Raw genomic sequence first — 16,407 nt, 5'->3', positions numbered from 1 at the left:
TGAATTATAAGTAATAATTATGATAAGTAACTTGCAAATAAGTGACTAATCATACATTTCATTATCAGAAATATGAACTATAATACATTATGTTATTAGTTAAATATTACTATATAAATTAGATATCTTTTATCTCTTTTCAGAATTTTTATCTAATATCCTCTTACTATCTAAATTAAAAATCTTTAATAATACTAAATTACCAACTACCAACTAATAAATCCCACGATAAAAATGAAATTCAATGTATCTTAGCGTTTCGACTTAATCTTTCTTTATAAGTCTGGAGTTTCATCATATGCAGCCAGGTAACAAAGCCGAGGAATAGCCAGGCAGCAATTGTAATTATAGTAGTGCTAGATTTAACTTTGATGACAATATTCAGCGATTACTGATTTGATCATTGTACAATAATCAGCTGCTACATCTTCTGCCATCAGTTGAGAACGGTATTGCAACGTCCACGAAAGTCTGCCATCAATCGTACACAAAAACATACTCATCAAACAATAGTAGTCGTGGTAGCAGGTTCCTATTCCGTAAAATGTTTTCAGGAATTTTATGTTTTTGCCTTCGGAACTTTTAGGCACGACTTCATGTGAGCCTCTGTTAGAAATGACTATATCCGTTGAACGTTGCCAATCTTCTCGAGGTTGATGAGCCGCTATTGATGCCTCTTTACTGAGAACATTACATAAATCCATCTGTTTTTTCGTTCTAAGGTGGCCCCCGTCATTTATAGCATTTTGAAGTTTCGTTTGAAACTGTGATGCTAATTTCCAGAAATCTGATTCTGTAGGATTTAGTGGTATAGATGCACTAATATTTAGTCCTAGGAGAATCATGCATCCAATCGAATCATTTTTGATTCTCTTGTGAGGGACATTCCTTAGTGAAACTGGATTGTTGGTCTTCAGATTAAAACTCTGTCCAACTTTGACGCTGTGTTTGTTCATCAGTCTCCGTAAAGCAACTGCTGCTGTTGCTGTGGCGATGGAATGTATACGTATTCCCATATTCTTACTTTTCTTGATTATCAAAGCTGTTTCATTTTCATCAAATTCTATTGGATAAAGCCGACTTGATCGCGGTTTATTCACTTTAAACGCGTCAACAAAATCTTTGCTTATTTCGGTTTGATTATTACTCGGTTGTTGCGGGAAACAGTAATTGTTTGCAGACCTAAAAATGCTGATGAGTTTTTCAGTGAAACTGGGTCGTAACTCATCAGCGAATATTTCCTCTATTGACGGTAGAGTTGGGAGACTTTTCACAATTGGTTCAGATCCACTCAATAAAACTTCTAAATTCTCAATGAATTCTCGATATATGTGAATGATTGAGGTGCCATCAATGATTGAATGGAAAAATGTAAATAAAAAAATATGTTGAAATTTCCCATTCTCCTGTTTCGCTCCTGGTAACATTTTCACTCTCCACAGTGGCCCAGTTTTTATATCAAACTTTCTCTTAAATTCATCATAAAGAACTTGCATCCAATCGTTAGTGTTTTCTGTTTCAAAATCTAAAATCGGTGTTTCACCAATTTCTTGAAAAAAGTAAACATCTTCACGGCATCTGTTGTTGACAAAACTGTTGATTTTCATTCGTAACATTGGATGTCGTTTCCATAGAAACTCCAACGAACGAACGACGATTCTTTCAGTTAGTTCGACTTTTGATTCGAGGAATATGGCGTTACTATCAAGAAGATTATTTTCAAACTCTATTTCATAAACGTAGAGTAGTTCTTGTTTTCCTAGCTTTCGTCCAGTTTTACCTGTGGAGTAAGTGAAAATACAATCGGCAAATTGTGTGAGCATTTTCGTGAAGAATCGAAGTTTGTTTAAATGAGATACAATCACTTTCATACTCACCCATTCGACGCAGAATATCTGCTGGTATGCCGTCATTTCTTTTGTAAAAGCTTTTCTGTATCACTAGTATGACCACTCCGATTAATAGAGTAATTAATGGTAATCCCATATATGGCAATAAGAATACCTGGAGCATTTTCAATGCTGTTCGTGCAGTATGGCAAGTAGCGTATGAAAACCTTATCTGTTGGAAAACTCTGTAATTGTTCCAGTGCTTGTAATCCGTTTATCGCAAAATTGACCCAAAATCAATGCATTATTCGCCCTATACCGATGTATGTCACATTTCAAATGCAATATTAGTGTATCAGCTATGATTAAAAACTGTCGTCAAAATACAAATCGATACAACTTGCCCCCAAGATTCGACATTTTGTAAAAGTTATTGAATAATATAGGGAAGGACAATGTTCACCATTGATAAAACACTATCCGTGTTGAGACGATAACATAACAAGAATCCCACAATAAACATGAGAAAATAATAAAACTAGGTCATTCTGGATCACATGTATATATACATTTCACAAATTCTGTACAATTTTTGTATCTCAGTATTCCGGAAGAGTCAAAACTTTGATTAAACTACCAGCTCAAACACTTTGTGGTAACCAGTCCGTTTGTACCCACTTACCTGAGTAAATTCTATACTGATTACAGTTAATAGTACGATAACCACACTCAAACGTGGTGAACAGATGATAAGATAAAAACCCACTATTTACAAATTAAAAGAATTCTAAAATCGAGAATTTATTTATTGATACAATCTAAAATGTAAGAACACGACCCTCTCACCCTAGAGATCATTGTCAGGTGTGATTACAGTTACTTTGTTGCACTATTAAATAACTGTTTGTTTTTATTGTCATTGTACAGATCATTCAATTGAAATTCACTAAATTTGCCCTGGAAGATGATGTAGATTGCGACTACGACGATATCAAGATTTACGATGGTTCAACCGTAAACTCGCGTGTAATCGGTCAGTATTGCGGCACGGATATACCGAATAACGGCAATCCGATCAACACGACGCAGAATTTTATGCGAATCAAGTTTGAATCTGATTCGTCGACCAGCGACGAGGGATTCGCTTTCAATTGGAATACGATCGATGAAGGTAAGATAATTTTCCGAGTTGATTCTCAATGATTCTGAGATCTATAAATGTTCTCATGTTCGACAAGTATTGATAAGAACTACTATAGTCCAGGTTATTACGATAATCTATGGAGAACCCCACAATGATAATGAAAATGAAGTTGGAAGTTGCCCCAGCCGGCCACCTATCTACCCTGTACATTACTTTTTTAAAAATCACGGTTAATTTTACCATAACAGACCCGTCAGTTGTAGAAATGAACCAGATTACAAATTGTATCGCACTTTACAGAATGTTCCACGTGATTAGGAGAAATAAGGTATCAATTTTTATGGTATCATTATTTATGTAAGTCCGATAATGTTTCCTTGATGATAAACTGCTAGTGATAAACTACTAAACCAAACTAATAAAATACTATTGCCTCAAGGAAACATTTTCCAGCTGTAAAATATTTTTGTTAATATTTTGGGATTCTCTGTAGGTTAATCTCATGTTCAATCACAATCTGTTGAAGTTGGTCGATAATTGTTGATATTTTCAGGCTGCGGGGGGTCGTTCGTATCGAATTCTGGTACGGTGATGAGTCCTGGATATCCCTCAAATTATCCTCACAATTCTGACTGCGTTTGGCTCTTCAATGCCGACCCTGGAAAAAAATTTTTATTCACTTTTGCATCGCTTCATATCGAACTCTCACAGAATAATTGTACGAATGACTATCTTGAGGTAATTCTTTTTATACAGAAGTTTGATTATATGAATAATGATGTGTGATATATATGCACAAATATGTTATACAATACTGGTCCTAATTGGAGATAATTAGTGCCGTAATAAAAGCAATGAGTACAACATTACATAGCCAAATCACTGGTACAATATGTATATAACTCCCTTAACAAAATAATGAATAATGATAACGATAATCATGAAAATAGTAATCACTGCATGCAAATGGATTATGTCATCATGATTTCAGATTCGTGATGGTGGAGAAGCTTCTAGTAATTTGCTGGGAAAATTCTGTGGTACGAGAACAGTATTGCCGATATCAACTTCGGGAAAAACTGCATGGCTCAAATTTCATTCGGATGCTAACGCTTCTGATCGCGGATTTATGATCACTTATGCGGCTGTGTCTGGTAATTAAAACCCTACTTGCCCTCATTATTAGCTCTCGAACCTTGGCCTTTCACTAACCAGGGTGGCCACTGAACTGGAAAACTTCGGGAATCAGAAAAATCAGAGAAAACTCAGGAAATTTTACCAAACACCTGGAAAATTTGGATAATGCTATTGATCTTGTTTCTTCACTAGTATGTGATTCAATGATATGAAATTTCAACATTTTGTTTACATTCACTCGGGTAATTTTATGAAACCATATGTAAAAATCAGGGGAAAATGGCCACCGTGCTAGCCTGTTATAAATCTGAACGTTTTTTGTAGCTGGAACGAACTGCGGAGGACGTGTAACCGCTGACACCGGTACCGTTACATCTCCCGGATATCCTCAAGGTTACACGAGACAGATATTCTGCGAATGGGTGATTACGGCACCGGTCGGTGAAAGAGTTAACATCACGTTCGTAGACGTTGATATAGAAGGCCATGCTGATTGTATATGGGATTACATCGAGGTAGATGATTTTACCATTTCTTTCTAAGTTCTATAAAGATCACCTAGACTTGCGTCAGATACAGGGATGTCATTTAGGCTTATTTTCTGCAAAGATAATAATTGTAATAGCTGCATTCACTATACCACTAGTAACTAATTTTGGTCCGTATCTGGAACGGGCAAAATTTACAACTGAAGGAATCATCAGAGTGTGTATATTCACACATGCATTGCTAAATTGACTTGATATTTATGAATGGCCCTGCAAGATGTCACCATGAGTATTTTAACTCGAAATTTATATCTAAATGACTAAATGATAGAGATTCATGAGTCCCTGGCTGTTAATCATTTAAGAAATTTTGATGATTGCAGTTAGTCATATATCTGGATGCATCTATCTATTGTAAATTCTTGGACATTTTCCAACAATTGAAGAGACTCTGCGAGCTACACACGCAATAAATAGATTTTTTAAGATGGATAATAATCTGTAAGCTGTAAAGGGACTCGCTATAAAATTTCCCAACACTCGCAACTCGAAATGATACTGCTTCAGCCGATAAGAAAAATCAAACTTTTGCTTAGTCTTATCACTGCCCTGTAGATAATTAAGGAACAGTTGAACAGTTGAGTGAAAGGTCTGAAATATGTGTTTTTTCAGGTGAGAGATGGAGAATTAGGATCTTCTCCATTTGTTGGTCGTTATTGCGGTAATGAAGAACCCGCACCATTCATGTCGACCAGTAACAACGTACTTATTCGCTTCCGCGCGGATGAATCGACAGAAGGTCAAGGTTTCAAAATCCATTACACAACAGGTGAGCACCATTTAAAATCCAGTTTCTTATTTTTTCGATGGGCCGATAGATTTGTTTGAAGAAATTAAGAACTTTTTTTTATTCGTAGCTTGTGGCGGAACTTATAGAAATCCTACAGGAGTGATTCAGTCGGTGTATTATCCCGAATCGTATCCTAGCAACACTGAGTGTGTATATCTAATCGAACAAGAAATCGGGTCTCGTATTACTCTCACATTTGAAGCATTCGACGTCGAAGGCGATGTAGATTGTGAATTCGACTATCTTGAGGTAAAGTGACAACAGCGGAGTGATTGGAAATCAACCCTTACCTTTCTTTGAGCAATTGCAACCCTAACTACCCCTGGAAATCATTCATAACCTTTCTTTGAGAAATTGGGCGCGCAACTTATCACTTGACTGCTGAAAGTAGAAGTTATATTTATGCAATAGGGTACTGCACACGCGAGATGGTGCAAAAATTCACTGCCTCATAGTAACAATTAGTTCATTTTAAATTAGATTTGAACTTGACTTTTAGGGTTCTAAAACCGAAAATCACCAGACATCAGATAGATATGAGATTCACATTCTCATTCTATGGTATAGATTTCAATAAAAATTCATCTACTAATGAGAGAAGTTGAATTTAATTGAAATGTAGAAGCGTCGTAATCCAGTAACCGCTATTGACCCTGGCGGATTATTCTTGAATCCTGCCCCAGTAGCATTGTCAATATGCTATTAAACACTGATTAGATTGTGATTATTATTAGGCATTACGTGTATCTTTATCTACCGGTGATTTGCATGCGGAAATAATGCCATGTTTATATTTAAAGGTTCGTGATGGAGGTTCTTCGAATTCTCCGATGTTGAAACGATTGTGCGGAGGTGAAATGCCTGGCGCGATCGACTCCAGTACCCATAGATTATATATGAAATTCAAAACGGACGGCAGCACTGAAAACAGAGGATTCAAAGTTAAATACACAACAACTAGCAGTACTGGGGGTATGTGGAATCTTATCAATGATATTGCAACAGAGGGTGGCCACTTACCAGGGAATTTTGTACAAAAAAAAGCAGAAAAATCAGGGAAAAGTGATAGAAATATGTTGAGATTGCTACCGGTACATCATGCGTAAAATCAAACAGTTATGTCAATGTCTTACGTATTTGACTGTGTTAATGGATTGGAATCTTAGTAGATCAAGTCAGGTAAACAAAGTTAATCTAAACTGGCCACCCTGTACAATTGCCACAATCATCTTGATTATTTCTTTTAAACTGATTTTGTTTGAATTAATTTACTGGAACCAGTTTTATAGACAACTTTTAACTTGGCCTCAATTTTAAGAGCTCCAAAAAAGTATAATGTGGCATTTTAGATGCGATGTTTACAATTTCCTATTCTTTCAACAGATGTTATATCAGTAAAATATAGAGACAGTACTTTATAGGTTAGCTATTTTATTTGAGTTTATATGAGCTTTCACTACTAATGCATAGTAGTTTTGGTAGATGAGTGGAATGAGTGTTAAGTGATAGATGTTATAGTAAGCTAACTGAAATGATACACTTCGTACATTGTTCTGATACTCTGCGCAGATTGTGGTGGTACACTGACGGCTCCATATGGAACAGTCAGCAGTCCTGGATTCCCGAAGGTTTACCCGCATGGAGCGTTCTGCGAGTGGCGCATTCACGTCGACGAGGGGCTGATCATACAACTTACATTCCACACGTTCAGCATCGAAAAAAATCGAAACTGTAAATACGATTATGTGTTGGTGATGGATAATTCTACGTTCACGGACACTGGTGGAGTAATTGGCAGGTAATTACTCAATTCTTTACACCTTCCAACCGGGACGATCCCACAAGTTTCAAACTGTTTTCTCATGTGCTGGATAGAAAAATAGATAAGAAGAGACATATTACAGGGTGGCCAGTGACTTGGAAAACTCAGGGAATCTAGACAAAATCAGGGATAACTAATGGAATTTGACAAATTTTACCAAAAACCTGGAAAACTCAGGAAATTTGGATAATGCTGCTGACCATGCGTTCCTTTATCAGTATATGATTCACTGACAAATGAATGAATTTGAGAAATTTCTCAAGATTCACTAATGGAATTTGGTGTAATCGCATAGAAAAATCAGGAAAAACTCAGGAGATTTGTAAATGGACACAAAGGGGCCACCCTGTATAATCGATGTGTCATATACCGGTATACTAAAGGATATATCTTAGATATTTTGAAGATCCGGAATGATATTAGAATGATAACGATAATTATGTATCAGAACTTATTTTATTGTTTTTTAAATACAGATATTGTGGTAGTGGTTTACCTCCATCGATGACATCTACTGAGAATACAATGACTTTACAGTTTGCATCTGATCGAACTGTAGCCTATGGTGGATTCTCTGCGTCATACGTGGCTCTTAATGCTACTCTTTGTAAGTATAACACTAGCCTAAAATACCTCGACCCACTGAGCTTGACTGAGGGGCATTATTGAAATTGTAAGTTTGTTTTTCCGTTGTATAGTGTGCGGAGGACAATTACAAACTTTGGTCGGAGAAATCACCAGTCCGAATTATCCCTCCAATTATCCGCATACCCGGGAATGCGTCTGGACGATAGTGTTGCCCAGCAGTCACCAGATTGTTTTGAATATCACTGACTTTGGGATGGAGAGTCATTCTAATTGTAGATATGATTACGTAGAAATCAGGTAGTTTTCTATTGTTCAGTTTAGTATTAAGGAAAACATCAACAAAATTCAATAATAGCACGACAACCACACTCAAACGTGGTGAACAGATGATAAGATAAAAACCCACTATTTACAAATTAAAAGAATTCTAAAATCGAGAATTTATTTATTGATACAATCTAAAATATAAGGACACGACATTTCGATCTCGCCCTAGAGATCATCGTCGGGTGTATTCTCTTCTGTTTATATACCCCTGTTTGTAGTCTATATCTCACACCTGACGATGATCCTTAGGATGAGATCGAAACATTGTGTCCTTATATTTTAGATTGTAGCAATAAATAAATTCTCGATTTTAGAATTCTTATAATTTGTAAATAGTGGGTTTTTATCTTATCAAAATTCATTAATGATTGTGTACATTATTTTAGAAACGGAGGTTACCCATCGTCGCCGCTGATTGGACGGTATTGCGGCACTAAGATCGATTCGCAGATTCTATCGCATAGCAACCGTCTTTATATCAAATTCAAATCAGACAATTCGAACTCGGCGAAAGGATTTCGTATTCACTACGACGGCGCGTCGACCGGTTGCGGTGCTGATCTTACCTCGTCTACCGGTACATTCGTATCCCCGAATTACCCGTTACCGTACAGCCATTCTACCGAATGCTTCTGGAACATACAGGTCGCTCGCGGAAGCCGTATTAAACTGATATTCTCGGATATGGATTTAGAAGATTCATCAACTTGCAAATACGACCACATCGAGGTAGACGTTTACAAATACTTCAAGATATCAAGATATATTTTGATAGAGCTTATATTAATGTGCATAATCCCACAATGATAATGAAAAATTGAGTAGACCTTCAGTGAAAACAAGCCCATAGCTAGCCATTTCTTTGAGGGGGTTTGAGAGTGGAACTTTTTGTAAAGTTGCTATGTTTTTGAAAATTAGTTGCAAAGTGGAGGAATTTCGCAACTTCGACAATTTGGCAAGTTATTATGGAATCATATGCATATTTTAGACAAAGATGAATCAAAAAGTGTAATGAATGAGTGACTCTTTTGTAACGCATGCTCAAATTTTCTTGAGGCCAGCATCTGGGCGAAACTTCATCAAGGAAACATTTGGGACTCATTCTCATTCTTAGTGTGGTATTTATATTATGACTAGATGGACAGAGTGTTTTATCAATGGCTTTTAAAAGAAATTGTGCTATCAAATTAAACTAACAAACATTTCAAGCGATAACTTTTTGCAATTTAGGTGCGCGATACAAATGCTCACGGCATACTCCTGAAGAGAGCCTGCGGATCGAGCCCTCCTCAACCTATTACATCTAAAACAAATCGAATGTGGGTGAAATTCTTTACCGATGGATCTAACAACGGTCGCGGTTTCCACGCCGTCTACCACGCCGGTATAAATCGATATGAATTGATATTAGTGATTATTATCTCAAAATGAATGTAATAAGCTCATAAAAATTGTTCTTTTTATCTTCAGATTGTAATCACGAACTGACGAGTTATTACGGAGTCATTGAAAGTCTGGAATTTCCAAATCCGTATCCACCGAATATAGAATGTACGTGGGAAATTCAAACGACGCTCGGTAACAAATTAAACGTATCGTTCTCGCATTTCGCCCTCGAAACCGGCGATTGCGATATGGATTATCTCGAGGTAAGAAGGAGCATTATGTACGACACAGGGAAACATGGAAACAGAAGATAGAAACATGTTTCCGAGCATTTTCCCTGTTCATTGTGCATTTACGAGAATTAAACATTATTTCTGAGATGAAACATATTTGACTCTATGTTATTCTGTTTCTATCAGTCGTGTGCATGTGGTATTAGAAATTTATGTTGTTCATGTTGTGAGAACGGATATTTTTTATAGCTGAAAGAAGGTTCAAGTGATGGAGCCTTGATCGGAAAATATTGCGGCAGAAGTTTGCCGTCGCCGTTCGCTTCGAAAGGCGAAAAACTGTGGGTTCATTTTAAATCGGATCGTTCTGTGGCTGATCGAGGATTCCGCTTAGAATGGATCACTGATGGTATGTTCTTAATTAATTACGCCTGGATTACGATCTTTTCATTGACCTGACTGATACGTAATATTTCAGGATGCGGAGGTCATTTTACGAGTGACTCGGGCACGTTCATGACGCCTGGTTATCCGGATTATTATCCCAGTTATCACGAATGTGTTTGGACCGTTGCTACATCACTCGGACGCAGAATTGAACTCACTTTACTTGGTCTTGATTTGGAAAACAACGCCGAATGCAAGTACGACTTTATTGAGGTAATTATTACGACTTCACTATTACTATTTGAGAGTAGTTACTATCCTTTTAAGAACTCTACTCCAAGAAATATCGAAGTATGCTCAAAATCAGAATGGTTTTTCAATTAAACTACTATTTTAGATATCAAACTATGGTAAAAACTACTCACGAAGTTAGATACTAAGGTAGTCAGGTCTAGAAATGTGAGATCGCTTTGAAAGCTGGAATTTCTTCATCGATTTCAGATATTTGGAGGCCCGGATATGACGTCACCTCTGATATCAAAACTCTGTCACAAAACGACGCAAAGCCAAATGATCATGACGTCGGGGAATAATATGTACGTTCGTTTCAAGAGCGATCGTTCGCAGTCGGGAAAAGGTTTCAAGGCCACGTATCAAGTTATAGATGGAGGTATTCTATCTTTATCATTAGTTAAAGACAGTTAATCTAATGTATGAAAATATCATACTTACAGCATTTATACAACGCTTAGGGGTTATAAGACATAATTATTCATTCAATAAGTGAATAACATAATTTTGACATTTTTCCATTATCATTTAATTTTTGTAGTCTCCATGATTTGTAAGTCCTAAATGGGCTGGGTGATATTATATGTAATTGTATTGTTCACTGTATATCTTATTCCATGTATTAGGTATCACATAAAGTTAAATGTCTGATGATAATTTGAAAAAACATCATATTGCTACTATACTGCTGAGTTTTTTGGCAGTTTCAAAAATCCGAAAGAATTCAACAATTAGTAGGTATTGCGAGTTGTTGAATAAACAATTGCATTGATTTCCTCCTTTTGGAAGGTTGTGGTGGAAACTTCACGGCAAAGTCTGGAACTATTACGTCTCAAGGTTACCCCGGTAACTACGGACACAATATCGACTGCGAATGGAAGGTTACAGTCGACGAAAATTACGTCGTTCAGATAACAATCGAAGATTTCGACATCGAAGGTACCCATGACAACTGCAACTATGACTACCTGCAGGTAAGTTGAGGGTGATGGAATTCGTCGATGAATTTCTGAATTAATTTGTGCATGAAACAGTTTTAACAGTTTTTGATGATAATTCTTCCAGATATTTGATGGAAACTCGATCACTGCACCTTCCCTATTGAAACATTGTGGTAATAAAATGCCTAATCAGACGGTGTATACAGCAACTAATAATGAAGTGATGTTTCGAATGGCTTCTGATGGCTCAGTCAGCGCGCGTGGGTTCAAAGCATCTTATCGTACGGGTAAGTACCCTAGATTTCGTGTAACTGATTTTAACGAGAAATAGCTCCAAAGATTAAGCAATATTATGATATATTTTCGTGTAGTTTGTGGTGGTGTACGCGATGCTAGTGAAGATGGACAGATATTTTCACCGAATTATCCAGATGAATATCACAAAAATGGAACTTGTATTTGGACTTTAAATGCTGGTGACCCGGGTAAGTTTACTAATCTAGCGCCGGTTCCATAGTTGAATAGTGTTGCGCTAGTTCTATTAGGTGAAAAGATATACATGGTGTAGAGGGTTTAGAAAATTGAAGAGTAGAAGTAGTGTTACATTGTAGTGTTAGATCGAGAGTTGCTGAATTCATTTCTTGTCATTTCAGCTTCAAAGATAACCTTCACGTTCACCTATATAGATATGAGCGCCGATGATAATTGTATGTACGATAGCGTATCGATATATATGGGCGGAGCTGACATGGTTGACAGCGGTGCCGAACCGTACGGCCGGTACTGCGGGTATTCAGTTCCAGCATCTATCGTTTCGTTGAGTTCGAAAATGACGATAGTTTTCCAGGCGACGTTTCCTCAGTCGTCCCGTAAACAATCACCTCGGTCGAATCACGGTTTCCGTGCTGTGTATACAACATTCTCACGAGGTTAGTACGAATGTGAAATGTGTAGAAGAGTGTTTACGAAGGTAGGGCGGGGTGACAGAAAATGTCACGTCACAAAAAAAGTCACCGTGGCATAGTTACTTGTACTATTCCTATGAGTAAACATCGAATCTTATTTATTGACAGCTTGTGGAGGTAAAATGACATCCATTCAAGGGACATTCGTCAGTCCCAGTTATCCTGATGCCTATCCTCCAGATTATGAATGCGTTTGGACTATCACCGCACCAAAAGGAAACCATATACAACTTGATGTTAGGTACGATTTTGTCACTAATAGGGTTTTCTTCCCGATTTTTCCACGAACATGTGCATGATTCAGAAATTGCGGTCTTATATTCTAGTTCGTTCGATGTACAAACTGACGAACATTGCGCGTTAGACTTTCTCGAAATTCGTAACGGCGGAGAACGTAGTCGCGACGTGCGTCGATTCTGCGGCTCGGAAATATCGTCGAAAAATTTAACGTTCTCAGAAAATGAGTTGTGGATTCGATTCCGATCTGACGGTAGTGGCACAGCTACCGGTTTCTACATCAACTACGCTATAAGTAAGTCACCAGTACTTTTGATTCAAGTTCTGATTTAAAGAATAATTGTGTGTTTTTTACATCATCTTCGATGATGATCTGAGATGTTTGGGGAGTTCCAAACTTTCATTTTTGCCTAGACGACAACTTGATCTCTAAATTGCTAATCATTTGCAGTTTATGGTGGACAATTACAAGGAACGTATGGTGAAATTGCATCACCCGAATATCCACATAATTACCCGAATAAAATGGATGTAACATGGACGATAACTGTGGATATGAATAAACGTATTCGCGCTCGAATATTGACTTTGGAAACAGAACCGTTTGGTGTCGCTTATACTGTATTCAGTGATAATTGTTATGATTACCTTAAGGTAAATATCGCACTAGAATGAGCTATTATATAACAGTATCAATTGTAACCCATGGAAATTTCATCCCGTCTTGATATGGAAACTATATAACTATGCTATTTGGTCTGGATAATGTAGAATCTAAGCTGAATTAGGCCCTTGATACAATTGCTCGGTTGTTTTGTAGTTTTACGATGGTGGTGATACAGATTCACCGGTCTTGAAAACAGTTTGTGGAGACAAAATTCCCGAACCTGTTGTCAGTACAGGTAGTCAGATGGCGATCAAATTCTACTCGGATGTCAGCGTAGAAGGTGACGGATTTTTGTTAGAATGGAAAGCGATTGATGTTCTACCAGCTACTGTCCCTCCATCAGGGCAACCACTGCTGAACGTGACTGGTACTAATTCACCCGTTGACTAACAGTTGAATCAATCCTATAGTTTAAGTTAAAACTGTTCTTTAAAACGGGCTTGTTTTTGTTTTGGACGTAGGTTGCGGTGGAACGTTATTTGCTCGTGATGAACTGTCTAATTTTACCTCACCCGGTTATCCCTACGGTTATGGTCCAAGCTTGGAATGCATCTGGAACATCGTCGCGAATGAAGGCTTTCGAGTTTTTTTGAACGTAACGGAAGTTTTTACGGAAGGACATCGACTTTGTAATTTCGATCGTGTTGAGATTTATGATGGTATGTCCATCGTCAGAATTCATTTTAGGATCTCTATTTGAAGTCCATTCCTCAACCAGTTTGTCCTCTTGTCTCACTACTCTCTTTGATTTCTTATTTTAGGCAATAGCATATCAGCATCAAAATTAGGTACTTTCTGTGGCCGGTACCCACCTTTAGATTCATTTTTCTCCAGTACAAAAGATTTAACTGTTCGCTTCAAATCGGATCACAGTATCAACGGAACTGGATTCATGGCTCTTTTCAAAACAGGTACAATTTTCTATATGCGTCTCATCTCATTTTAACTGGCAGCTTCGTTAATTCATAAATGTTATGGACTGATGGAATTTCATTTCAGCTTGTGGTGGCCAATTCACTAGTCCTGTTGGCGAAATTCAAAGTCCAAACCAACCGCAGAACTATCCTCCGGAATCGAACTGTACGTGGACGATAACTGTAACACCCGGTCGAACTGTAAACATCACATTTGAATCATTGGATATTCTAGCTACAAGTGAATGTCAGAATGACTATATACAGGTTTGTTTCCACTAGCTCAAAAATAGGGAAAACATGAAATACACAAACCGGGTACCGGGATACTGAATTGAGTTGATGAACCCACCCACAGTTGATGATGTTACTATTAATTTTCTGACAATTTCGAAGTTTTGACTAAACCTCATCATCGGAGAAATGAAAAACTGTCAGAAAATACATCGTTAAATCATCATCTGTGGGTTTTTTTGTGCTTTGTGCCCTTTTTGGATGTGACAAGTCCTTCAAAATTTGCCTGTGGATCCGAACACTAATACTGGGATGTATATTATTCACTGTATACATGTTTGAATTTGTAATCCAGTTTTATAACGGCGATTCGCTGACTTCTCCGACACTCGGTGATAAATACTGCGGCAACACGATTCCAGTCGGTAGTATCGGATCATCGAGTAACAGTTTGACTGTGCAGTTCGTCTCGGCTGAAGGCAGCATCGGACGTCCCGGATTTCGCCTGACGTATCGCGAGCTTTCGGTCGCGTGCGGCGGAACGATGTACCTCTCCGATAGCGTATCGTCGGGTGTGATTAAATCGCCGAATTATCCCGAAAAATATCCGCATAATGTGGAATGTATCTGGACGATAACAGCGCCGGCGACCGAACGAATACAAATCGATTTCGACAACGAATTCCAAATCGAGACTCATCCAAGAGAGTATGTATGCTAAAAGGGTCTCCGATAGAAACTTACTAATTCATACTCACAATTATGTCACGTAGTTTCGATATTTTCAGATGTAAATTCGATTACGTCGAGGTGCGCGACGGAGGAACGTGGAATTCACGATTGTTGGGTAGATTTTGCGGCGCGACGGCCCCGGGCACCCGCATCTCCAGGGGCAATGTAATGTTTGTGAAGTTCCGCACGGATAGCAGCGTCGTTCATAAAGGATTCAAGGCCACGTATCGTATGGGTAAGAGAAAGTCATCTAGGGGCTCAAGACTGGTTACAGGGTGACGCCACTTACCTGGAAATTCAGGGGAAAAGTCAGGGAATTTCATTTCTTTAAAAAGTCAGGGAATTTTGTAAAAAAGCTATGAATTGGGAAAAAGTAATTTGTTGAGATCGCTAGATCGTGCGTGCGTAATATCAAACAGTTTCTGTCATGTCTTACATATTTGACTGTGTTAATCGATTAGCAGATCAAGTCAGGGAAAAAAACAACATACATGTCAGGAAAGTTAGGGAAAAAGCAAGTCAAATAAAAGTGGCCACCCTGGTTAATTAAGACACAGTCGTAATAATTGTATTTCTAATGCGTAGGTGTTTGCGGAGGCTTAGTTCGAGCATCTCGAGGTGTTATAAGCAGTCCAAACTATCCGAACAATTATCCAGTGAACACCGACTGCGAGTGGTTCGTTGAAGGTTTAACGGGACATTATCTTACATTATCGTTCGTCAGTTTGAAGATGAATTCAAAGGCAAACTGCACCGGCGATTATTTAGAAGTCCGAGAACGTAACGCAACAGGTATTTGATGATATATTTTCCTAATGTCTTATCTCATTTGAAAATCTGGATATCACATATAGTATCAGAGGCCAGTTACACAGTCATGGCTTATATTGAAGACCAGTCTAAGCCTATCTGTGTTCTGTAACCAATCTAACAACTGAAGACTAGACCTAAGATTTAGATCCCTAGGTCACGTATCTGGATCTAGGATGACTCTTAAGCCAAATCATATTTTCGGGCAACACATTCGTCAATACTCTGATTTCATGGCTTGAGGTAAGTTATGATGATTTACGTATATTTTAAGGACGGTTGTTTGGTAAATATTGTGGTGACCTCTCAGACGTCGGAACAGAAATTGGTGATACAGGGGACAGTTATGCGTATATCAAATTCCACTCGGATAATTCAGGAACAGACACAGGATTCCAGTTTAGATTCGAGTCCAGCATTGACAGTAG

The 16,407-nt window shown here is 37.9% G+C and overlaps 2 protein-coding genes across 2 annotated transcripts in view; one reads left to right on the top strand and one right to left on the bottom strand.

The window, feature by feature from the left end:
- LOC141907270 (cubilin-like) overlaps nucleotides 1–16,407 on the top strand; it is a 32,611-nt gene that overhangs the window by 7,838 nt on the left and 8,366 nt on the right. Inside the window, exons 14-44 of the mRNA XM_074796870.1 lie at nucleotides 2,757–3,000; nucleotides 3,527–3,711; nucleotides 3,965–4,127; nucleotides 4,435–4,625; nucleotides 5,271–5,427; nucleotides 5,516–5,697; nucleotides 6,249–6,420; nucleotides 7,018–7,246; nucleotides 7,747–7,877; nucleotides 7,969–8,155; nucleotides 8,572–8,914; nucleotides 9,416–9,569; nucleotides 9,656–9,834; nucleotides 10,054–10,210; nucleotides 10,280–10,461; nucleotides 10,690–10,858; nucleotides 11,269–11,453; nucleotides 11,545–11,707; nucleotides 11,792–11,905; nucleotides 12,074–12,349; nucleotides 12,494–12,626; nucleotides 12,712–12,917; nucleotides 13,074–13,276; nucleotides 13,443–13,656; nucleotides 13,751–13,948; nucleotides 14,051–14,200; nucleotides 14,289–14,470; nucleotides 14,793–15,145; nucleotides 15,226–15,404; nucleotides 15,755–15,961; nucleotides 16,254–16,403. Coding sequence (XP_074652971.1) covers nucleotides 2,757–3,000; nucleotides 3,527–3,711; nucleotides 3,965–4,127; nucleotides 4,435–4,625; nucleotides 5,271–5,427; nucleotides 5,516–5,697; nucleotides 6,249–6,420; nucleotides 7,018–7,246; nucleotides 7,747–7,877; nucleotides 7,969–8,155; nucleotides 8,572–8,914; nucleotides 9,416–9,569; nucleotides 9,656–9,834; nucleotides 10,054–10,210; nucleotides 10,280–10,461; nucleotides 10,690–10,858; nucleotides 11,269–11,453; nucleotides 11,545–11,707; nucleotides 11,792–11,905; nucleotides 12,074–12,349; nucleotides 12,494–12,626; nucleotides 12,712–12,917; nucleotides 13,074–13,276; nucleotides 13,443–13,656; nucleotides 13,751–13,948; nucleotides 14,051–14,200; nucleotides 14,289–14,470; nucleotides 14,793–15,145; nucleotides 15,226–15,404; nucleotides 15,755–15,961; nucleotides 16,254–16,403 — 5,938 coding nt within the window. The remainder of the gene's footprint in view (nucleotides 1–2,756; nucleotides 3,001–3,526; nucleotides 3,712–3,964; nucleotides 4,128–4,434; nucleotides 4,626–5,270; nucleotides 5,428–5,515; nucleotides 5,698–6,248; nucleotides 6,421–7,017; nucleotides 7,247–7,746; nucleotides 7,878–7,968; nucleotides 8,156–8,571; nucleotides 8,915–9,415; nucleotides 9,570–9,655; nucleotides 9,835–10,053; nucleotides 10,211–10,279; nucleotides 10,462–10,689; nucleotides 10,859–11,268; nucleotides 11,454–11,544; nucleotides 11,708–11,791; nucleotides 11,906–12,073; nucleotides 12,350–12,493; nucleotides 12,627–12,711; nucleotides 12,918–13,073; nucleotides 13,277–13,442; nucleotides 13,657–13,750; nucleotides 13,949–14,050; nucleotides 14,201–14,288; nucleotides 14,471–14,792; nucleotides 15,146–15,225; nucleotides 15,405–15,754; nucleotides 15,962–16,253; nucleotides 16,404–16,407) is intronic.
- On the bottom strand, nucleotides 150–2,045 carry LOC141907891 (uncharacterized). Its single transcript, XM_074797646.1, has 2 exons — nucleotides 1,878–2,045; nucleotides 150–1,780 (listed from the first exon to the last, which is right to left on the bottom strand). Exons 1-2 carry the CDS (start codon nucleotides 2,011–2,013, stop codon nucleotides 363–365), a joined length of 1,554 nt encoding a protein of 517 aa, XP_074653747.1. The 5' UTR covers nucleotides 2,014–2,045; the 3' UTR covers nucleotides 150–362.

Source organism: Tubulanus polymorphus, chromosome 6, assembly GCF_964204645.1.
Source record: "Tubulanus polymorphus chromosome 6, tnTubPoly1.2, whole genome shotgun sequence".
NCBI classification, from domain to species: Eukaryota; Metazoa; Nemertea; class Palaeonemertea; order Tubulaniformes; family Tubulanidae; genus Tubulanus; species Tubulanus polymorphus.
This window is presented reverse-complemented; position numbering and strand designations above follow the sequence as displayed.